The sequence below is a fragment of the Sciurus carolinensis genome, chromosome 11 (genome assembly GCF_902686445.1).
Source record: "Sciurus carolinensis chromosome 11, mSciCar1.2, whole genome shotgun sequence".
Taxonomy (NCBI): domain Eukaryota; kingdom Metazoa; phylum Chordata; class Mammalia; order Rodentia; family Sciuridae; genus Sciurus; species Sciurus carolinensis.
The window spans coordinates 134,075,854-134,099,414 of NC_062223.1; the positions used below are offsets into that span (position 1 = coordinate 134,075,854).

Genomic DNA, 23,561 nt, shown 5'->3' on the forward strand with positions numbered 1-23,561 from the left:
TAGCGATTCCCACTGTTCCCACGCGGTGGCGCTGTCTCCTCATGTCTGCTGCTAGGGTCCCCAGGGCTTCTTGGGATCTGATCACTGTCCCTGGGAGGAGCTCTGGTTCCTCTGATGCTTCTTAGTCTACTGATTGAAGGTCTTGGGAAGATGATGGGGAATCACTGCTCTCTCCATTTCCTCCCTTTGCAGGCCCCATCCCTCACGCCTCTAGCAACTCTTGCTACCAGGAAAGATGCTTTTTAGTTTAAAAAAATGAATTAAAACAATTCATTCTCACAGGCTAAAAGTTAAAATAATAGAAAATGTTTATCTAAAAATACAGCATTGCCTGCCTTCCCATCCTGTTCCTCAGAAATGTCCATTTTGAACTCTTCAGTTTTTTTTCTTCCAGTACATTTCTTCCTGTGTCTAAATAACATGTATATGGAACTCTGTATTAATTGATTTAAGATTCTGTCTCTTACCTCTTGTTCTAGTGGATGATTGAGTTTTCTCCACCTCTTTCACCCATCCCTTTCCTGTCAGGTGTTGAGTTTTGATTGTGTCATGGATATGCAGGGCTCCTTCCTGCATGCCTGCTGGGCTGGTATTGTGCTGCTCCACATAATCTGTGAATTCTTCAGTTGTGAATCAACTGGCTTTTCAATGTACTTAGTTTTCACTTTCAAGGGTGTACTTATCCTATTTGTCTTTTCATTTCAATTTTTCTCTTTTATTCCTTCTGCCATCCCAAACCCCTGCACTCTTTTTATTTTTTTTTAACAAAGTCTTTATCTAAAATCTTCCAGACACCTATCATTGGTATTTTTCAAATGCCTGTGCATAGCAGATCCCACATCAGGGCCAGTATGGCTGTCTGGAGGCCTGGCTCTGTGTTTCTCATCTGCCGTTGGCCTACTCTACAGCTTTTATCCTGAGACTCTGACCTGTGTTTCTCTCTTGTGTCCTGATCACTGGAGTTCTGGATACTGTTCTATCATTTTCTAGCAACCACTGCTGCACTGAAGCCCAGGAACATTCTGGCTAATGATCTTTTAGTATATCCCGTTTCCTTTCTCACCCCCCATTTCTAAAACATTTTAGAATTTTCTTTTTATTTTTGCTATTCTGGTATTTCATAATAGTGCTTTTGGTTGTGATATTTCTTATTTTTGTGGCATTTCTAAAGCATATTTGAATGAGCACAGTTACATCCATCGAGCTTGAGACATTCATTTGGGCATTGTGTTTCTTTGATAATGCTTTACCATCTTTTTTCTTGATCTTTTGTTGATTCCTGTTATTTCTACATGAACTCTCACTTTGACCCTCTATGTCTTGGTCTTTTCCATTTCTTGTCTCTTTATTTAGTTCTACTTCTTTCTAGTTATGGGTATTTCCTCAACATTTTTTTTTTCCTTTTCCCAATCCTTCTATTACTTCCTAGATCACATTTTCTCTTAGCATACTTTAAAAAATGCTTACTGTCTTTCTTGACTGTTTCTGAGAATATTTTCCTCTTTTTATTTTTAAACATTTCATTTGTTTCTTTTCTTGGTTCTCCTTACCCTGATTTCCTTTTATCTGCTCTGCCCAATCTTCCAGGTGAGGGGAGGTTCTCAATTGTCTGGCTCTTACAGAGAAAAAAAAAAAAAAAAAAGAAGGCCCTAAACAGCCTCTTGGAGCTCAGAGGGTGGGGAGAGACTTCAGACACACATCCTTCCCTACAAGGCAATGATGGAGCTGTAGTGGCTTGTTCAAAAGATCATGGCTCTGTCTTTTGTACTCTTGGTGTTTCTACAGAAGCAACCTTTGGTTTTCCCTTCTACCTCTTACCCCCCCCACCCCTTGAGAACAGTTTTCCAAGAGCACATGAGCCCCACTGAGCTGATGGGCATGGGTGCTCAAGCAGACTTGAGGACAACGATGTGGTGTTGCAATGTTTCAGACAGGGCTATTTTCCCCCTGCATGGAACTTAAGACTTGGGGCTCAGTGGGGTGAGACCTGAGGAACTGGTGGAAATTCCTTCCACTCTCCTGGGCCATTTACTGTTCCACTGTCCTTTTCCAGTTTTCCAAGATTTTATTGGCACTTTCCATCTACTAATATTTCTGCATTTTTTTTTAAGTACTAGGGATTGAACCAAAGGTTTTTACCACCAAGCTACAACTCCAGCCCTTTTTACATTTTTATTTTTTTGAGGCAGAGTTTCACTAAATTGCCAAGGCTCGTCTCAAAATAGTGATCCTCCTGCCTTAGCCTCTGGAGTCACTGGGATTACAGGTGTGCAACACTGTGCCTGGTTTCCTCTATATTCTTAGTCTTTATGGTTATCTATATGTTCATTGCTTTACTTATATTCAGTGAGGATCTGAAAAATAGGGCCCAGCTGCTTGGGTATAAGCTGTGTGCATCTCATTGACTTTTGAGAGTTCTGTCTCAGTAGTTCAAGACAGGCCTCCTGGAGAGAGTTTGTAACTTTAGATGAGGAGAGACTTGGGTGTGCAGTCTTACCCAGTGGGTTGTCCTGTGACATCACAAGGCAATAGATTGGTGCCAGAGGGGCTTGAGTTTGCAGCCCTATTCTTCTGCTCACTGATTGTGTGACCTTGAGGTAAGTTATTATACCTCCCAGAGCTGCAGCTTTTGTCCTGCAGGATGGCTGCTCTTGATAGGTCCCCTCAGACTCTATCATCAATGCTGAGCCTTCTGGAGCCCAGGCATGAGGCCAACTATGCAGGTAGACAGCAAGCAGGCAGGAACCCTCAGAATGAAGTTCTGCAATGGGTATAGGTCAAGGGATTCCATGGCCATCAGCCAGCTATAGTGCATCTTTGTAGAACATATATTTCATTGATGGGAAACCATATAACATGTCATTTAAAATTTTTAAATGAACACATTATGGACTAGAATAGAAAATGAGGCATCATCAAAAAATAAAGCAAGAGTCTTTGTTAAGATCATTACCCTGCACTACATGTTTAGGGTGTAAAGTTCAGACTGTGATTCCTACAAAAGAATAATTAACAGAAGTGAATAACTCTGGTTGTGAGAATCACAGTTAATCAAGAATGGATGTCTAGAGTGTTAGTACTATGTCACCTTGTGCTGAATGGAAGAACTTCCAAGATAAAAGAGTTAGGTCTCCTGCCGTCAGAGGAGCTAACTTCTAATTGGAGATGGGAAACAATGTCCAGACTAGTTAATTTGTTGTTCTGGTAGATGAAGAAGGGTCTGGAGTAATTCAGAAAATCTTCCTGACTTTAAGAATGTTTTCTCCCTTCTCCTTTCCCTTCACAGTGCTGGCCGCCATTAACGTACAGACACGACAGGAGCTGCATTTACTAAACACCTTTCTTTTGAGTGTCCAGGTAAGCCTAGCCCAGGGAAAGCTGTATAGACTGCTCAGCAAGTTCAGGGATTCTGTGCCTGCCACTTTTCTCAGGCTGCCCTGAAGTGGGGAGAAGGACCTGGACTGTCCCAGTCTTTCAGCTTATGGCTCTGTTGCTGCACACTTTAGGGGAAGTAGCTTAGAAGCTGCTCCAAAGTGTTGCTGTGCAGATAGATAAGGCATGAGTTAGATCTGCTGCCTTAAGAAAGGGAACTTTGTACAGCCCTTGAATTTGTGGACTCTGTGAGCCCCAGACTGCTCTAGTTAAGGGGGAAGAGAAACTCTTTCCCTTGCTGTGACATATGAGGTGTCTGACCTTAACCTAGAAAGATTATTGTCATTTACAAGGGAGGAAGCCAGATCCATTCCAGGTAAGGAAGAGAGAGGGGAGTTTCTGGCAGTATCTGAGCATCATCAGACTGATGGGCACGTACAGCTCAATCTGGTACAGTTGCTCTCTCAAGTTTGTCTCTCCCCTAAGGAGACGGATGTGATCCTGTCCAAAGTGTAGCCTGTCTCTAAAATTGAGAGGCTGTGTCTTTCACTCTGACCTACTAGAAGTTGTGAATACCCCCATCTGTTGCATATCCACATTGATCCCCAGACTTAGAGTGGAGCTATTGGAGTGTTTGTATCAACACTGAGGAGATGCAAAACATTTTCAATTTCAGCTGATCAAGCACATTCACATGACATGGTGATGGCAGGATGAGCCCTGTAGGATGAGGACCATATATGTGTGTAGTATGGCTATTCTGGAGCATAAATGATAGCCAGAATGGGTGAGAAGGTTCCTTGGAGGAGATGGATGGGGCCTGATCCCAGGTGGACTTCTGCTTGGAGAAATAATGGATGAAAGATGGGTTCAGGTCAGATTCCTTCCTTCCTTCAGTGTTTCCTAAGTGCCTGCTCTGTGCTTGGGATGTTGTTAGGGTTTATTACACTTTGTGACAGACAACAGGGTCTTTTCTCATGGAATTTACACTTTGGAGGAGAGAGATATATGAAATACACAATCTCATGATGACTGAGTAGAAGTGTTCTTGAGTGCAGGGTACTGTGAGCTACTTGGCTAGTTGGCCATTCTAATATGTGACTTTGGGCAAGTCACTTAACCTCTGTGCTTCTCTTTCTTCTTTGGTTAAGTAGGAATAATTAGAGTCCCAACTCATAGGATTGTTTGTGGATTCAGTGAGATTTTTTTGAAAAGTACCTCATATGGCAGCTGCTGGAAGTGTGCACCTTCTGCTGGTCATCCTGGAAATGTAGGCATGCCTGTGCCATCCACACCAAGTTGTCCTGTCAACAGAATGGCACTGCTAATGAACTTTCTTCTGCACATTTGAAAGGAAGTGGTCTTGGGTGCTTCCTTGTTTAAGTCAAGGGCTCCCTTGAATGAACACCAGCTCTGTCTATCTGGAGCATACAGTAGCACTTCAATCATCCCATAGGTTCATGGCCACTGATGAAGGTATTTAAAATGTTTCTGGAACATTTCCTGTTGTTCCAGGCACTGTGTACTAAAGACTTTATGTGTGCTGTCTCTTTCAGTTCTCCCAATAGTCATAGGTGGTAGTTGCTATTATTACTGTTTTATGGTTAAGGAGATAGAATTAGAATGAATAAAAAAAAACAAAAACCCTATTAAATGATTGGTTAGGGGTTACACCATGGTCTGATGAAGATCTCTAGCTCTTTACTACATTTACAGTATAGTGACCTGCGTCATGCTGGATCCCTCCCTCCTCACCCCTAGCACTTGCGAATTAAGGAGCCTACTCTTGACACTAGAGACTCCTGAGTTGTAGAACTTAGAATCTGCTTATTCCTTTTGGGTAACTTAAATATAGTACAGTATATGTTCTCTTCTTGGGAGGTAGATGGCTTATAAAGAAAACCAAGTCAGCAATCTTGCTTTAAAAAAATGAATAAATAAGTAATGTGACTACTTTGGCTTTTATCTGGGAATGGCTGTTATCTTGTGTACAATGGGTTGTAAGTTTGCTGGATCTGATTTCATTGCTCTAAAACTTCCATGCCATCACTGACAGAGAGTATACTTGATCAGTTGTCACTGAATGAGTAATGAGGGCTCCTTATACAGAGTCTAAAATCCTAGCAAATCAGTCCTTATATCTCCCCTGGGCACTCCAGGGTTTCTGCAAACATGGCAGAGTACAGCATGGTCCTGGGAAAGATCTCTGCATGCTTGAGGCAATCATATGTCAAAGTCAGTATTCTAAAATAATATTTAAGACTCGCTGAATGTCCCCCCCAAGGTATGAATATATACTGTGACTTGTACCGTGACTCGCTATGCTGTAAGTCTCTAATTTTCTGATCTAGCTTTGCCAACTACTGTTTAAATAAGCTAAACCTTAAAGAGTGCCCACACTGCAGCCCCCTGACTCTTCTGGCTAAAAAGTAGCAGCAACACAGAGGGGTCTGGACCCATGGTGTGCCTCTCAGCTATGAAGCCATAATGGATACAACATTCTTCTTTCCTGGAAGGGGATGGGCAAAGGTTGGCATGATCCAAAAAGCAACCCCAAGCTCTTCTTTTTTTTTCTTTGGTTAAGTAGGCTTCCAAAACAGATGCTGAATTCTAATGAGCCTTAATTTGAATATATACCAATGTTTTCTTACTGGATCCACTGTAAGCATCATCCTAAGCACATTAAGTACTGTATCAACTGTGGTTGTCTATTCTACTCTACAAAAGTGTGGAGGCCAGATATGGTGGGTGAACAACCCTCATCTGTGCTCTGCTACAACTGGCTTCTCAGGCAAGGGGTGTGAAGCCAGGGAAGAGGTGGGAGGACAGAGGTCCTGGGCTCCTCTTTAGGAATGATATTTCTCTTTTCCTTTTGGCCTGCTTGCCTGGCTAACTCTCATTTTGTGGTGCCCAGGGGATTCAGCCTAAGATGGTGATGGAATACTGGACAGGGTGGTTTGACTCATGGGGAGACTCACACAATATCTTGGATTCCTCTGGTGAGTACTTGGCATTGCCTATATGCAACATGTTTGTTAGCCTAAGAAGGAAGAATAAGTTTTAAATAAACTGCTAGTTGATGTATGGAGCTGTTGTGTGCAAGGCTCCTAGGATCACTTGTGTTAATAGTCAGCTATTGATATTTCAGTCTTGACATCTAAAATCAAAAGTAGGACTTTCAACATTGCTTTTGTATGTTTTATGTTTTTGTACTTAGAAAAATAATGCATACTTATTTCAAACATGCAGAAACTATAGAAAAGTAATAAAGAAGTAAAAGTCCCAGAGCCCAGAGAAAACATTGTGATGTATACATTGCAGTGGTTTTTTAGTTGATTGAGCTTTAGACAATGCAGTCAGATCCTGCTGACCCTGTCACCTACTTATGCCAGTTAATGACACAAATTGACAGCTTTCTATAATACTGAACTTAGATTTACATCACAATCTTAAAGAATGCAAAGAACCCTGTTGCATTAATAACTGTACAACCATTTATTGACCTAGTCTCTTATGGATATACCCTACTTTGTTTTCAGTTTCTTTGGTTAATTGAACACCATATCATTGATCATCCTTGAACATATAGTTTTGTATACCTGGTATATTATTTCCCTATGATAATCAATAGATTTATTATATTAATGCAATTTTAATGTGTATTTGTCAAACTGACCTGAAGAAAGATTGTAGCAATTTTTACTCACCATTGTTAAATGATAGTACTTATTTCCTACAGATTCATCATTATTCATATTAAAGTAATTTTTAATATTTGCCAGTCTGACATGTTATTTAGTTTGCATTTTTTTTATTTATATTAATAAAATATATATTAATCATTTATTTGTTTTCCTCCAATATTATCTCTTTATGTCACTGGTTCATTTCCTAATTAGGGTAGGACTGGGGGATGTGGTCATAACTGTATCTCTGATGATAAGCACCATCATTTTGCATTTTACCAAAAGAGTAACTTCCGGAAAGCATGCCGGCTGGCAAGGGATGCAGGCCTGTGTTATAAGTTGTTGATGTGGTAGTTCATAGACTTGGCTAGAAATTAAATACAAATAGAGGCCCAAACTCTGGGCTATGAATTCAGGCCCACTTCTCTTCCTCATTTCCTGATCTTCTGTAGTTGGAGTTTTAGTGAAAACTAAAGGACAGAGTGATGAAATGGACTTTGAGGAGGCCTTGGGAGTAAGAGAACCAAAGGGAGTACCTAGGACTTGTCTTATATTCTAACTCACACATCCCTCTTTCTCCCTCCTTTTGTAGAGGTCCTAGAAACAGTGTCTGCCATCGTTGACGCTGGCTCGTCCTTCAACCTCTACATGTTCCATGGAGGCACCAATTTTGGCTTCATAAATGGAGCCATGCATTTTCATGAATATAAGTCTGATGTCACCAGCTATGGCAAGTGTTCTCGAATACTGGTCCTCTCCAGAATCTTCAGGGCTGGGGCTTTTTATGCAGAGTCCTTTAGGGACAACATCTGGCACCTTTAATGGTTTTGATTATAAAGTGCCTGGGGAAGGTAGAGGCAGTGTTCAAATTGTCACTTTTAAGGTTCCAGAGCAGCAGGAGACTCAAGATGCTTGGTGCTTGTGAGCCAGCTAATCTGCTGAGAGAGCTCTTTAGAGGAAGTGTACTAGAGGAAGGGAAGGGATGGTATGTATACCTGTGATGATGGGCAGCCTCTCCTCACTACTCAGGCTTTTGAGAATGTGTAACTGAAGTATCCCCCCTTTAGATTGAGAGTCCCCAAAGGACAGGAAAGATGCCTCATTTTATCTACCTGCAATTAGAAATTTAGGTTCATGCTGTGATAATGGGAAATTTTTGTATTATTTTATAAGGTGTAGAATTTATAGTATTTTGACTGAGTAGTTCATACTAAAGGTGATTGCCTTCAAAATTGCCGGGCCAAGGAGCCTACTACCCTATCCCAGCCTCTCTCTTCTTTGCTGCTGTGTGTATTGTTCCAGGGACAGAAATGAGCATGACCAGTTCATGAATGTCTTTCAGACTATGATGCTGTGCTGACAGAAGCCGGAGATTACACAGCCAAATATTCAAAGCTTCGAGAATTCCTTGGCTCCCTCTCAGGTACCAGCTAGCAGTTCAATACCAGCAAGAAGCAGAATGAAGTATCCACTTAGCAAATTGCTTTTGTTCTTGTTACCCTCTCACAATCCCATCTCAATCCTAGTGGACCTATATGCAAGAACATTCTAGACAAAGAGGATTTGAGAGACTGTTTTCATATAGTGTGCATCTTGCCAGTTTTGCCTTTGTATTATAGAGGCATTAAGACTCCTTATCTCATATGGAGGACATAAGAAAGCCCCACCCTTCCCCTAGGCATTGCCTCCTAGATGATCTAAGCATATGCTGAAATTAGCCTGTTATTCCTACTGGTACCAGGATAAAGGAGCATATCGGACACATGGATAGAAGACCATAGGATGCAGTGACAACATGGGTCTTTTAGGGATGGCTGTGTTGTCTGTCTGTTGTAGATGCCCCTCTACCTCCCCCTCCTAAACCTCTTCCCAAGATGACCTTTGAGCCATTGATGCCGTCTTTCTACGTATCACTGTGGGATGTCCTCAGTTTCATAGGGGAGGTGAGTACTGCAAGCCAGGGAAGCAGGGACAATCACTGGGAAGGTGAGCAGGACCCAGAAACTCTCCAGATGGGTTTGGGGTTGCTGGGAAGAACAAAGCCAATTCTAGATGGCTTTGAGGTCTGTTCTCCAACTTCAGAACTCAGAGTGAAGAAAACAAACTGGTGCCAGAGTGTGCAGTGGGAAGGAACAAAAGAAATTGAAAACAATGGGGGTCTTCCTCCAGCCTGGGGCTAGAGCTGCCTTTCCCTGGGGCTAGAGCTGCCTTTCCCTGGGGCAAGAGGAGGGGGAAGAGGCAGAGGAATAGACTGACCCCTCCTTTGTGAAGAGGCGTCACCTCCTGCAGCTTACTAAGGGATGCTGTAATGCAAAAATGACAGTGTATAAGGAGTTAGGTGTCTAACTAGATCGCAAGGCTCCTTTCTCTTATGACATTCCCTTTCCTTGTTTTCTCATCCCTATAACTCTAGAGAGCTATAGGTTTAATGCAATAAGTCCAAATGGAAAAAGGGGGTTAGATCTCCCCTTACCGCTCCACCTTCAGTGTGCTCCCTCCCAGGCCAGACCTGTCTGCTACTCCATGTGCCAGGAGGTTCAGGGAGAGGCAGTGAGCCTGGCCCCTGTGCTTTTCCCCTATTTTCTGTTGTAGCCAATTGAGTCTGAAAAACCCATCAACATGGAGAACCTTCCAGTAAATGATGGAAATGGACAGGCCTTTGGGTACATTCTGTATGAGACCATCATTGCTTCATCTGGCACCCTTAGAGGTCTTGTACGTGATCGGGGGCAGGTAGGAGCATCTCTTCTTGATTTCTGGACCTTTTAGTGACCAAGCTCTACATTATACATCTTATTCTCTCTGCCCTCAGAATTAGCTATTGCCAATATGTAAAGTTGCCCATCTCTGTCATCTCAGTGACACTTTCCAGCTGTGACCATGTGCATTCATTCTTCCATGCCCTCCTAAGCATCCATATACATAGTGTTAACTCTTTGTTTCATAGCAAGGCCCCTCTCATACTCCCTCCTGTTGACCATGAATGCTTTTCATCTGCTCTCTTTGGCAGGTATTTTTGGACACAGTATCCATAGGATTCATGGACTATAAAACAACAAAGATTGTTATCCCCTTGATTCAGGTTTGTTATCCTAGGGAGTTGTGTGATGGCTAGCCCCAGCTGCTTCCAAGGAAGTTTTGTGGGAGTCAAAGAGGAAGACCTGGAAGACAGGAGCCTCCTTAACCACAAGCTGCGGATGGAGGGGGCAAATATGTCTTTCTTACCAGCTGGGGCTCTCACTCCCATACTCAGAGCATAGGGAAGAAATGTGGTCCACAAACAGCCCCAGGTGCAGCAGTGACCTCATAGCTGGGTATCAGGTGATTATCATCAGCCACTATGTTCCTGGCAGGGTTACACCTTACTGAGGATCTTGGTGGAGAATCGTGGGCGAGTCAACTACGGGAATAATATTGATGATCAGCGCAAAGGTGGGTCATGGAAGCCCATTGCAGGGAAGTGGGTAATGGAGGCACCCTGCAGGGAGGCGGGTCATGGAGAGCCATTGCAGAGAAGTGGGCAGTGGAGACCCATTGCAGGGAGCAGGGCCATGGAGGCACACTGCAGGGAGGTGGGTCATGGAAGCCTTTTGAAGGGAAGTGGATCATGGAGGCACACTTCAGGGAGGTGAAGACTGAGTTGACGTGCACATGAGACCAGATGAGCGGGCCAGAGAAGACTAGCTGCATTCTGACCTTTTCCCCTAAAGCACTCCATGCTTGTACTTTCTGTGTGCTCATGAAGAAACCACATGAACTGTGAGCTAACCTTAGTCTCTCCCTGGGCTGAAGTCTGCTTTTGCATGGGATCATCTGCTTGTTTGGGTAGTGGGTGAGGAGCAAGGAAAGAGATTTCCAGGAATCCAAAGGAGAGTATAGGACCAGTACCTTCTTAGATTTCCACACTGAATTTCTTTTCTTCTTCCATCTCAGAGAAATCCATAGTTTTCTGTGGTGAGGAGGAGGAAGCAGGATATAGAATAAACCAAATGCCTTTTGTCCACATGTCCCTCCAGGAATATCCCACTAATTCACTCTCATTTTCTGGCCTTCTAATCTTTTATGCCTTAATTTAGACCTTTCTTTTATCTGTCTAAATGTTAGTGCTTTTAAGTAAGTTATAAAAAAAGAACTCAGATAAAATAAATCCTGCTGTGGTGAGGAAAACTGATGATCTTCCAATTCTGTCACAGCTGTTTGCATTTGTAGTGGAGGAAACTTGTGCATCTTTCCCTTGGTCAGATTTTCAGCAGAGAACCTTCTGGTAGCCTACCAAGTATGTGATGTGTCTGTCAGACATTGGGGCTTCTCCTCTGGAAGGGCCTCAGAGTAGCTTCTAGAACCATCCAGGCCCGCTTTGCCTTCCTTTTCCTGAAATAGTTCCCCAGCATTCCTCTCAGAATCTCAGCGCCTTCCCTGGCATTTCATCTCTGGGCCCATCACACTTCCTTTGTTCTCCTGACTTGGAAGGACCTTCCACTCTGACCCTTGTTGCCAGTCTTTGCTTCTCCAAGACCTTCATCAAGTGTGTCTTGACCCTCATTGTGGAGTTGTAGCCTCTGTATCACAACCAATATTTATAAGCCACAGACCTTCCCTCCAAAAGTGTGCATGCACACACACCTTTCTGCACCATTTAAGAGTATCTGCAGTCCCTGTGAAGCCTATTCAACTTTCCCAGTTTCTCAAAATTCCCACCCTATCTTCTCAGCAGCTCCACTATCCTTGGGGCCACTCCAGGATCAACAGAGCTGTCCCAAGGTGCTAATCACTCACTATGTGGTTGTATATAGTTCTTCAACGTTGGATACCCAAGTGATATTACCATCTGCTCACAATTCCAATACTTGTAAACCCTGTCTTTAAATCTAGGTTGTGTAGAAAATTTCCAATTAAATTATTTCTTGGATCCTACTTGACACCAACCTTAAAGCTAGGCCCAAACCTCTGTCACTTCTTGTTCATGCAGGTCTTAGCTCAGAGGCAGGCCAGAGTTTGTTTTCACCCCTATGAGATCTCAGCTTTGTTGCTGTCCTCAGATGTATTACTCTTCCATGGCAAATTCTAGGACCTGGCAAATAATGGTCTTTTCATTATCATGTTCCTTGGCATCTCTAGATAGGTTATGCTTTAAGTGCAGAGCTTCTTAGGTAGTATATGTTTCAGGAGAAATCTTCCCTTGAACTTTCTATGCATGGCCCTGGTTGTAACTAGGTCACCTGTCCCCTGCCTTTGGACTTGCTCATGTTTCTTTGCCTCCTTCCCACAGGCTTAATTGGAAATCTCTATCTAAATGATTCTGCCCTGAAAAAATTCAGAATCTACAGCTTAGACATGAAAAAGAACTTCTTTCAGAGGTAGGTCTTTGCCCCATGTCAGTGTATGAGCTCGTAATAATTTGTAGCAGGAACCAGCACAGCCCTACCGTCACACCACCAGGATCCTGTTAATGCCAGGACCCAGAGGCCAAGGTGGTTTATCCAAGGTGAGGGACAGTACCAGCATTAGAACCTGCACTTGCAGACTAGGGAATGTTCATTGTACTTCCTTGCTGCCCTTCTTGTGTCTTGGTTAAGAAGTGTGGAACTTGGAGGCTTTAAACAGGGAAAGGACATATCTTAGGAACTAGGTACAGGACTGGAACAGATCTAAGAAAGCCCCTTCCTCTTTTTCTTGCCCTGTTCTGTCCCTAGGTTCAGCACTGACAAATGGAATAATATCCCTGATGTACCAACATTCCCTGCTTTCTTCTTCAGTGGCTTGAACATTGACTCTTCCCCTTCTGACACATTTCTGAAACTGGAGGTTTGTAAGCCCCCTTTACCTTTCCCTGTTCTTTCGTCTCTTCTCTCAGAGTGCTGATTCAAAAACCATTAATGCTTAGCCTTGATGGACACTCTAACACCTGGTCCCAGAGTTCTCCCTGTTTTTCCATTGTCCTATCTGAAAGGGTTCCTGGGGCCTTCCAGGGCAGCAGAGGGAGCTCAAAACAGAATCACCTGATGGCACTTCTCAGGGCCCAGGCTCCCATGTCTAGCCTGGGACTGGGTGCTCTGCCTAGAAGGCTCAGAGCTAGTGGGGATGAGGGGGAACATGCCACCTGTTAGTCTCCATGGCTATTGAAACACTGACTCCCTTTGGTCTTTTGGAAACTGAGTGAAGAACAGATCTTTTTCTGGGTGGGGTGGGCGGATACCAGGAATTGAACTCAGGGCCACTTGACCAACTGAGCCACATCCCCTGCCCTATTTTTGTATTTTATTTTAGATACAGGGTCTCACTAAGTTGCTTAGAGCCTTGCTTTTGCTGAGGCTGACTTTGAACTCATGATCCTCCTGCTCAGCTTCCTGAGCTGCTGGGATTATAGGCCTGTGCTACTGCACCTGGCATAATGTGTCTTCTCTGCCTTCTGGTGTGACTTTATCAGTGCCTCTTATGGTAGACTAATACCCTCCCTACTCTGTTTGAAGGGTTGGGAGAAGGGAGTTGTATTTGTCAATGGCCAAAACCTTGGACGTTACTGGAACATTGGACCCCAGGAAACCCTCTACCTACCAGGTCCCTGGCTGTACAGAAAATACAACCAGGTGGGCACACTTCCAACCTCCTTCTGTTTTCCTCATAACTCCCTTCCCATCCTTGCACCTGGCATCAGATTGCCTCCCTGGGAGCCTTTGGGAGAGGGCAGAAGTTTCAGTTAACCTATTCCTTCCTATTTCTTGGTGCAGAGTTGTTGTCCCTGTTCCTTTCAGCCTGGTTCCCAAACCCTTCCCTTCCAACCCTCCTGGTCCCCTTATCTGGCTCCAGGACAAACCTCATAGCCCAACCCTTCTTTTTCCTACAGATCATCATTTTTGAGGAGGTGATGGCAGGCCCTGTGATACAGTTCACTGACACCCCTTACCTGGGCAGAAACCAGTACATTCACTGAGTAGCAGCCCCTGGCACCTCCTGCCTGGTGAGCTGCTGCATTCTCCACTGCCCTACAGGACAGTCTCTTTAGTAGCAACCTCAGGGAGCCCAGAGATAGTTTATTCCCTGCTTTCTGAAATTCTAATCCTGGGAGTACTGAAAAGAAAGGTGGAATAGCACTGGGGTCCTTAGACCTGGACGGCTTCTCGGCCTGGTTCTGTGAATGGCACCTTTCCTACTCCCTGCTTTTTCTGGGAGAGGCCCGAGGGATGTCTCTGAGGGATGGTCATGTTTAAAAGTCAGATCACCAAGTGATAAATACTCAGACCCTCAGAAAAGGAACTGGTGGTGGGAGGGCATCGTCCCCTGCTCCAGTCAAATTCCTGCTGCTTAGTCTGCTGGACGCAGGAATGCTCTTCTAATGTTCCCTGTGGAACGTGGTCACATCCTGGATGGCCCCATTCTGTTCCTGAAATCATGGGTTTGTTGCTGTTAGTAGAGAAGGAAGAAGGGGCATTTCACCTAAGTCAGCTTTATTCTTTCTTTATTGCCCTCTCTAAACTGCCACTGGGATTCTGGAAGGAACTGTTTAAGAAATAACATTTTTTTCCCCCTTTCCATGACAAATTGAGCATAAGAGAAAAGGAAATACTCAGCCACCAATTTTCCTGAATTAGACAGCATTTCCAGTTGTACTCGATGGGAGAAGCATTAGTTGAGGTGGAAATGTAGATCCCAGCAGAAACCACAGCCTGAATCTGAACTTCCAAGGAGGGAAAGGAGAGAAGGTTCAGTTAAGTGGCATAGGCTAGGTGACCCCCACACCGCAGGCCATTTTGGGGTAGCCATGAAACTTCCAGGCCTAGCCCAAGTCTTATATCCAACTTGGTAAGCTCTCTGCCACTGTAACTAACCAGTAGCAGGGGGAGACAACCTTCGTAGTTACCTCCATGTCCAAATTAGAGGTTCTTGTTTTAGAGATTCTAGAATTCAATGGTTTGACTCAGGTTCACTCTTCTGGTTTGCAATAAAGCAATAGATTTGAATCAAGTTCTTTGCCAATGTCTCTGGTCTCATCTCTGCCACTCTAAGCCAGTGGAGGAGGCAGTCTGGGATCAGGAACATAGTTAGCCTCCTGGCCTTCAGGGATCCAGACTCTGACCATACCCAACTGTTAGTTGAGCCACACCCCTGTCTGCTTACTGCCTTAACCTTGATTCTGCTTGAAATGTGGCTGGATTGGAAGTGCCCCTCAAGAGGAGAGGTCAAGTACAAATCCATTCTCGTGCTGGTGGGCAGGGATAAGAATCTGCCAGATGGCCAAGAGTGTTGCATATGAATTAACTGAGAGGTAGGGAGGGGCAGGGCAATTTTTCTTCATAAACCACATTTGGCATGTACAATACCAAACTAATTATCTTCACTAATAGAAAGTCAACTAGCACAAAACTTCTGAGCACAGCACCCACACAGGAGTCCAGTAAAAATGGTTATGACTGATCCACAAGGTCTGCACTGATGGGCACTGCTGGTGGTATGCAACCATGGAGCCAAGAGCCCAGCAGGATCAGTGGCAGTCAGTATGGTCCACATGTCCCACTCAGAGGAGAGAGGTGGAGTTTATTAACATGGAGGTCACAGACAGTGACTGGAGAGCAAGACAGGAGCAGAGTCTTTAATTTTGTCTAAGCTCACCAGTTCCTTATGTGATGCCTTGAAATAGCAAGCTTTGAAGTAAGATGTGTACAAACTCAGGGCTACTTGGGTATGGCCAGAGGCATGGGGCAATGTCACAGTGTCACTTTATCTTATATTACATAAGAGTGGATTTCTGCAAAGTTTGACACTGTTGGAATTGTGACAACAGATTGAAATTAAGGAACTCTTAAAGAAAACTCTTGGAAAGTGAAGAATTCCCTGAATTAACACTTTTATGCACACCTATGCATTAGCCTTTTCTTAAAAAGAACTCTTGCTGTAGTAACTTCATATTCTTGACTTTATCTGTTTCCCTATCAAAGCACCTCCAGAATTGACTAAAAGTTTTTCCAGATCTCTTTATGGACTCTTCTCATTCTTTTTGGAAGACCTAATCTCTTACCCCAGCCTAAATGCCAGGACTCAACTCATTGGACTCCATCTCTCTTCCATCCACATTCACTGCATGGGGTCTCAACCTGTGAGACCTATGTCATCATAAACAACCTCGACACCAGTAGCCCCAAATGTCCATCCATGCCCACAGTCCAGGTACATAGGCAACTGTCCTCTCACTGTCCCCTGCCTATGTCCAAAAAGCATCTGCAACAGAATTCTGATTTGCCCCAGGTGGCCCTTCCTACATTCTTTCTTATATCAAGAAATGGCAATTCTATTCCATGGCTCAGATTATTTTTGGCTCCTATTTATATCACACATCCAATCCCTCAGCAAATACTGTTGGCTCTGCATCCTAAAACAAATTCAGAATTTAGTCACTTCTCTCTGCCCCAAAGCTTGCACCCTTATCCAACCCACCATTATCTCATACCTGAATTGTTGCAGAAGCTACCTCCCCGGCCAGCTCCTGCCTTCTCCATTTGTCATCAACCCAGAAAGCAGAATGGTTCTAAAAGAAGTTTGGTTAGATCATGTAGGTTCTCTGCTCCAAACCCTCCAATGCCTTCTTGTTTCACTCGGTAGAAACTGAAAGCTTTGTGCTGAATCTTGAAGCTAACATGTTCTGGGCATCCTCCTCACATGCCTGTCACACCTATTCTACCCACTTCCCTTGCCTTGTCTGTTGCAACCACATGATATGCTTAGCTATGAACATGTTTGTCCTCATGTTCATAGCTAAGCACTCGCCCTCCTAGGGAGAGTTCTTTCTTCTTAGAATGCTGCATGTTGGGGTATTACTGCTTTACTCAAAAATTGCCTTATCAGGAACAAATTATATTCGATGCATGTCAAAATAGTTATTATGTATAACTGTAGTTATTATGTATAACTATAAAATGCACTAATAAAAACAGTTATAAATAAATAAATAGGGAAAAAAAAAAGTGCGCCTTTTCACAGAGACCTTTTTGACTGCCCTATAAAGAACCCAAGCCTTTCTTCCTGCTATTCTCAATCTCCCCCAATTGGCTTTGTTCTTCTCCTTTGAGCCGATTCCATCTCTGAAATGTGATTCTTCTGCTGTGATCCATCTCCTCTCAGTAGAGGGTAAGCTCCATGAAGATAGGGGCCTTTTTTTCTTTTTCCACTGCCATGCTCTGACAGGTAGCCACCTGATAAATATTTGTTGGATAGTTACGGTAATAAATAAGAATAAAAATAAGGCGGGGCTGAAGAGAATTAGGACTGTTAAAAACCATATTTGACTTTTAATTTTGAAAACAAATTAAATACAGTTAAATTAAAAGAGATCAGATGGTGCAGCTGCCTGGGCTCCCCCTCACCCCAGCCACTGCCCTGGAAACTCCTAACCCCTGGCTTCACTTCTTTATGGTGGGGTTTGCCAGCATTGGAGCAGGGAACAGAATGGGTTTGGAAAACAAATTGTCATCATGGTCCCAATTCTGACTTCTAACAAACTCATTCCCAACAAAGATGAAGGCTGCAGTCCACCAGGGTTATAATTATAAATAAATATACATGCAGCTAAGAGAGGATATTAGGTGAAAACAACTGAACTAACAATCTGCCAAAAAAAAAAAAAAAAATCCTCATTTTGTTGTTCATTATTAATTTCCTGAAAATAAGCCCTAGGATTTTGGCTAAGAAGGTGGCCTCATACCAGTCAATTTGACCTTGATATTCAGGGCTAGTTTTCATGAGGCAGTAGAGTGCCCAGACATAAATTCAATTATCTATGGATGCCCTGTGCCCACCTCCTTCCTCTGTCCCATGCCATCACACTTGATGCCAAGGGTTCAGTTTCCAAAGCAACATCCAAAGTGTAAGAGGTTGGGGAAAATATCCTGCAAGGTGGTTCAGGGATCTGATTCCATCAGATGGTTTCATGAATACAGTGGGAAGTTATATTCATTTCAAAATAGGCAGCCAAAGCTATACTCTGAATGTTAGGTCTCTGGACTGAGTCCCACCCACCCATGGAGGAGTAGGTTCTGCATGGCCCTCAGACCTGTCCTATGAATTTTAATGGAGTGAGGGGAGGGGTTGTTAGCAGTTAAAAAATAAACACCTCTTCAGTAGGCACAGGCCCTTTCCTTTTCCTCCACTTGGGAAGAAAATTGTGCTTCCAACTTTCAGGAGCATGAGATTAACACCAGAGGGGCCATCCTGGTCAGAATGCCAGGGACCTCTCCAGAGGCCTGGGAGACCCAGGGGGCCACTACTTCTTGGGTGGAGACAACAGTTTGCAGCTCTTTTCTCTCTCTGGAGTGGAGAGCAGGGCAGCTGGACATGAGGTGGGCTGGCTCTGCATGCTCTCAGCTTCAAGAGAAGTGAGATTTTCTTTCCCCTTTTTTATTTAAAATTATAATGATTTCCAAAGCAGTGTGCACTCAGGTCTCCTTTCCTCTTAGTGTCCAACTGATCCCTGCCCCTCTTCCCTAAATCTCTCCAATCCAATTTCCCATCCCTCAAAAGAGGAGCAGGAAGGAATTGGCGACTTCCCTGGATCCCCCTACTCTCCAGGCTGGAGAAGCTGTCTGCCTCACCCACCACTGCTCACTCCAGCCCTGAGGCCTGCAGTTTTCAGTAGCCACAGGAAGAGGTTTTCTCCCCTCCCCAGCCCAGGCCAGGCAAGGGGCAGGGCAGGGTGGGGAGGCAGTGTGTGGACAGTGGGGGTCATGTGGTTCTTGGTCCAGGTCAGTCAGTGACCTGTGCTGGCTCTAGGCCCACCTCCTTGCCAGTGCTGGAGGAGAAGGCTTGGGGAAAGTGGACAAGAGGAGGGGAGTCCATTCCCACCACAGCCTGAGGTACAGGGGGGATCCATTGACAGGTTCATGCTCCCCCCACGCAGGGCCGGGCACCTGTTGAGATAGAAGACAGCCTTATTATGCTCTGTAAACATGAACCAGAGGAGAGCCAGAGGTATGTCTGATTTGGGAGCAGTGCTCAGGACGAGCAGATGCCAAGGAGTAGGGCATTCATGATGCTTGGGGTTGCTCTCTGTCTTCAGAATTCCCTGCTGGGCATCCTGTGTGGTCATGCTGGGCCCAGGAGCAGGGAGCCAGAGATGGCCATGCTCCACTTGACTGCAAGGTCTTCTCACTTCCCTCCCAGCCCCAGCATCATTCCAGGGCAGGCATGTGTGCCCATAGCACTTGCTTGTGTAGAGGTGAGCTGAGCACTGGCTTTGCTGGCAACCAGACCCCCTCACCCTCAGGTCTTTCAGGCTCCCTGGTCATGCTGGATGGAGAGAAAAACAGGTCTGGGATTTCTGTGCTTAAATTCTGTCCTTTGTCCTGTCATCAAGCTGGGCTCTCTTGAAAGCCCCCACAATAGAAAGGAGGTGATGGTGGTTCCTTAGGAGTCTGCTGTGGAGGGACCATCAGCTGTGGGGAGAGGATGGAAGGCCAAGAACAGGGTCTGAGAAGGAGGCTCCTGTGAAGGGAGAGGAGGAACAAAAGAGGTGTCAGCTCAGGGTGGGATCGGAGAGGGAACAGCTAGTGTGACCAGCTGCTCAAAGTTGAGTGCCTAATGGAGGACTTCGGGAACTCTTGAGAGACCTTTCTGAGGAGAAGGTGCTTCCAATAACACAGTAAGGGACACAGATAGAGAATGAATCCTATACTGAGCTCTATACTGATTCATTCTAAGTGACACTGGCCAAGGTGACTTTTTAAGGTCAAGGGACAAAACTGGCAGAATGATACCCTGTAGTCCCTGTGGGCATGGTGCCTACAAATGTCCTGAGGCCAGAGGACAGATGTCTGTCTACTGCCTGAGCTCCCACCTCTGTATGACATGACCTAAAATAGGGAGTCCCAAGTAAGAAGTGCTTTCAAGAAACAGTAGGATCATGAAAAGTCCCTTGAAAATTCTTGGCATGACCAGTTACCCGGTACAGTTCACATTGTGCCAGTGTGTCACCTTAGACAAGTTACTTTGCTTTTCTGAAATCATTTCTGTACCTCTAAATTGTAGGTAGATCTTGTAGCCTACCTCGATAGAGGGATTTTAAAGAACCAGATTAACATCAGTGACACATATTATATTTTTTATGTGCCACAGACTGTTCTTAGTACTCCCGGCAACTCATTTTATAGATGAAGAAACTGATGCACAGAGAAGCAAAGTTAGGTCAAACATAAAAGTCCTGGGTGCTAAAACAAGTTTTGGGGTATATGCTTTCACTGTGCACTACATCTGCCTACAGAACCATGGTGCCACTGACATGGAGCAGTTGAACCCAAAGGGGAAAATATAACCTTAAGAGGATAGAACCCAGTGAGAAAGTCTAAGCAGCAGTCCTTGCTGTGGTTCAGGTGTCATGGCCAGCATAACAATGACAAAGAGAAATGTCATGAGAAAGTGTCTCCGTGGTCTGGAGTGTCTGGTGGTAGAAGGACCCAGCTATGTGGGTGTAAGCCGACACCTGTTAACCTTCAGGTGGCAAAAAAGAAAGGAGATTTTAGCCACACCTCTTCCTCTCTTGTCCACATTTGCCCCATCTACCCATGATGAAAGACCGAGAGGAAAGTCCTTGGAGATTGATGCTGCATCCAAACCTGGTTCTGTGCTGTGCATTTTAGTGCCCTCCCTGGTCTCCCTCCTACCTTCATCCTGAGGCTTAGATCTCCACCGAGGGGTCAGTGAAGCCCTTCTTCCCCTCATTCACCAAGACTGGTTTCTCTGTTCGTGTGTGCCAAACCAGGATCTGTGTGTCCAGAGACAAAACAAAGTAGGGTGAGGTCCCTAACCTCACCCTGCCACCTCCCTGCTCCCTCCCATACCCTACAAGTATTTCTCCTGCCCCTCCCTTTCCACCTGTTCCATCAAGACTTTCCACCTGTTCTTTATTTCTACCTACCCCCTCATTCTTGCTGTTTGTACATGTGATGCATTCAGAATATCTGTTGGAAATGAGATGTGTGGAACTACAGAAAATAGATAAGTCCCAAAACTTCCCAAATGTGCATGCACACATGTATGTGTGCACATGTATGTATGTATGTGTGCATACACGTGTGTGTGCATCTGACATGGTATGTGTATTTTTGTGTGCAGGGGGCTAGAAAGCACATTAACAGGGCTAATAATTCTTGGTTATGACCCTATGACCACCCCTCCCCTGTCCCTCCTACTTTCAGTATGGAAGATAAACCTTCCTTGGTAGAGGTTTCAAATGGGCAAGATCATTTTGAGGTCTGTTTCCTTGCCCCGATCTGTGGAGAGGCTCTAAATGGTCATGGAAACACTTGCACTACAGTCATCAATTCTGCAAAGGGTCCTACCTTGGTACAGTTGGATGCCTTGGGCTCCAGATCATTGAGGGTCACAAGTTCTCGAAGGAGACTGCTTTCCTGGTAGCCTCCCTTCACGCCACGCAGCTTGAAGTAAGCCTGGCTTCTCTGTAGAATGAGCCGCAGGTTGACAGCAAATCCAGCCATGTCTATTGCAAATGGTCGATGGGGGTCGAACACTGTCTTCCAGCCAACCACCTTCCCTGCCCCGTTCACCCGTGGGGCCTCATAACGAAGGCCGCCAACGAAGGCCACAGGCCACACGGATACCCTCCTGGTGCTGCGCATCTACAAGGGGGAAGCCAGAGTCAGGACACCTGGGTCTAATGATAGGAGTAGCACCCATCCCCAAGGGAGGTGAAATCAATTATACATGTGGGGTCCATTTAAAGTCATGGGGGGAGGGAGGTACAGTACAGCCCTGCCTCTACATGCCATCCTATAGATGGCAACTAATGGGCACCTGCAGAAGAATCTCCTCTAAGCTGCAGGCAGGACCCAACTCCCAATCCAGTTGATGGTCACCTTCTCAATGTGACCCAGTTGCTGTTTTCTCCCTTGGACAAAACATCTCAATCTTGCCACTTATCTGTCAGAAATGATGACTCCTCCTCCCCCCAGGCTTGCATGGCCCAGGACTCCAAAAAAGCTCAAACTGTTCCACTAGAATGGTTTCTGGTTTTCATACAAAATGGCCTCACTCAAAAGATCTCAAACAGCTCCTTTAAGACCAAAGCTTTTAGGAGGCCACCACCACTCTTGCCTTTAACAGGTGGAGGATGCTTTTGTCAGCAGTATGGTATTTTCCATGCTTTTCCCTGGTCCTCTACTGTCTTCACCCATTCGAGTCTGACAATCCCCTTCCCTGGGTTTCCTTATGCATGTACCCACACCCATAACTCCCCTGCATCTCTATTCTCGCTAGAGTCCCCGTATCCATCAGCATCTCCAATCTCTGCTTCCACTCTCCTTCCTCTCAGTCCCTCCCGCACCTCCTCAAAGAGCTCCAGACTGTAGGTATTGTCGTCGTCAGCGAAGTACACCACACCAGGCTGGGTGGAGTTACGCGGGAAAGTCTCTCGCAGCCAGCGTAGGGCCAGGTTGCGCTGCATGGTGCCCCGTGGGATGCGCGGGTCACGGGCATCCCCTCGCAACTTGTAGTTGCGGGGTGTCTCCACGTGCAGGTGAGTGTAATTGAGGCCCGTGTCGCGCAGCAGGCGCGCAGTAAGCGGCGTACGACGAGGCGCATCCTCCACCACTAGCCAATGCAGGTTGGGAACATGCAGCAGCGTGTTGGCCATGCGTGTCAGCTCGGCCTTTTGAACTGGGCGGCTGTAGGTGGGCGTCACGACGTGGATGGTGGGTAGTGTGTCGGACCATGGCGGGGGCCTAGTGTATACGTATTCGGTGCGCACCACCTCCACGATGTCACGGTCGGACATGCAGTACTCCCTTGAGTCTGCGCCTGGCACCGCATCCCGTCGTGGATCACTGCCCTCATCTGCAGAGTTGGGAGACAGGCGGTGTGGGGGACAAATGGTGACCTGACTCTGTCCCCATTACAGGGTACCGAGTCCAACTACCCTTTCTAAGATAGGCCCCTCCTCTACCTCTCTGCAGGAACAGCAAGATCCCTGCTTCATCTGCTTGACCTGTTAAAGCTAAGGTTGAGATCTACATCCCTGGAATTCTCACAGGGATTTCCTTAGTTCTGACTCCCTGGATGAAACAGAAATAATCCCTTCCTTATTCTTACATTTGACAGCCCTGTAGTTATTTGAGTGCAGCTGGCCTATTCCAAGCTTGCACTCTCAGTTCCTAAACACATTGGGTTTTATGCTGTAGTCTCCTAACCCTTCCTTCCCTAGTGCCCTCCTTATGTGGTGTAAATAACCACATAGCAGATTGACCGTGCGCATTCTGTGGTGGGATGTCACAAAACACAAGGGCAGCATTAATCTCATGGGTGCAACACACTGGATCCTGAAGGATCCCAAGATTAGTTTTCCTCATATTTTTTTTTTTTTTCAAGTCCTCTAGTCAAGTGGGGCTTCTTCCTTCTTAGCCCTATGTAATCAATTCTTTGAATCTTGGTGCAGAACTTAATGATTATTGTATTGGATTTTAGTGAGTTTTACCCACACTCATAAAAATAATTTTGAAACCTGAAAGT

General features: G+C 45.1%; 2 protein-coding genes across 7 annotated transcripts in view; one reads left to right on the top strand and one right to left on the bottom strand.

Annotated features, from left to right (window-relative positions):
• LOC124958422 (beta-galactosidase-1-like protein 2) overlaps nt 1-17,250 on the top strand; it is a 43,520-nt gene extending 26,270 nt beyond the window's left edge. Inside the window, exons 8-19 of one of the 4 annotated variants that reach the window (XM_047516442.1) lie at nt 3,287-3,357; nt 6,287-6,371; nt 7,651-7,788; nt 8,401-8,481; nt 8,895-9,001; nt 9,651-9,791; nt 10,069-10,140; nt 10,412-10,490; nt 12,328-12,415; nt 12,752-12,863; nt 13,529-13,645; nt 13,903-17,247. In XM_047516442.1, coding sequence (XP_047372398.1) covers nt 3,287-3,357; nt 6,287-6,371; nt 7,651-7,788; nt 8,401-8,481; nt 8,895-9,001; nt 9,651-9,791; nt 10,069-10,140; nt 10,412-10,490; nt 12,328-12,415; nt 12,752-12,863; nt 13,529-13,645; nt 13,903-13,989 — 1,178 coding nt within the window. In that variant the 3' untranslated portion in view covers nt 13,990-17,247. Of the gene's footprint in view, nt 1-3,286; nt 3,358-6,286; nt 6,372-7,650; nt 7,789-8,400; nt 8,482-8,894; nt 9,002-9,650; nt 9,792-10,068; nt 10,141-10,411; nt 10,491-12,327; nt 12,416-12,751; nt 12,864-13,528 lie in introns of all 4 variants that reach the window. The other 3 variants (XM_047516441.1, XM_047516440.1, XM_047516439.1) reach the window with 3 other exon arrangements.
• Nucleotides 17,251-17,313: 63 nt separating this feature from the next.
• The window catches only part of B3gat1 (beta-1,3-glucuronyltransferase 1), a 29,551-nt gene continuing 23,303 nt past the window's right edge, over nt 17,314-23,561 (bottom strand). For all 3 annotated transcript variants that reach the window (XM_047516445.1, XM_047516444.1, XM_047516446.1), the window contains exons 4-7: nt 22,381-22,889; nt 21,380-21,676; nt 20,702-20,802; nt 17,314-19,526 (exon numbers count right to left, since the gene is read on the bottom strand). In XM_047516445.1, the coding sequence (XP_047372401.1) occupies nt 20,716-20,802; nt 21,380-21,676; nt 22,381-22,889 (893 nt within the window). In that variant the 3' untranslated portion in view covers nt 17,314-19,526; nt 20,702-20,715. The remainder of the gene's footprint in view (nt 19,527-20,701; nt 20,803-21,379; nt 21,677-22,380; nt 22,890-23,561) is intronic.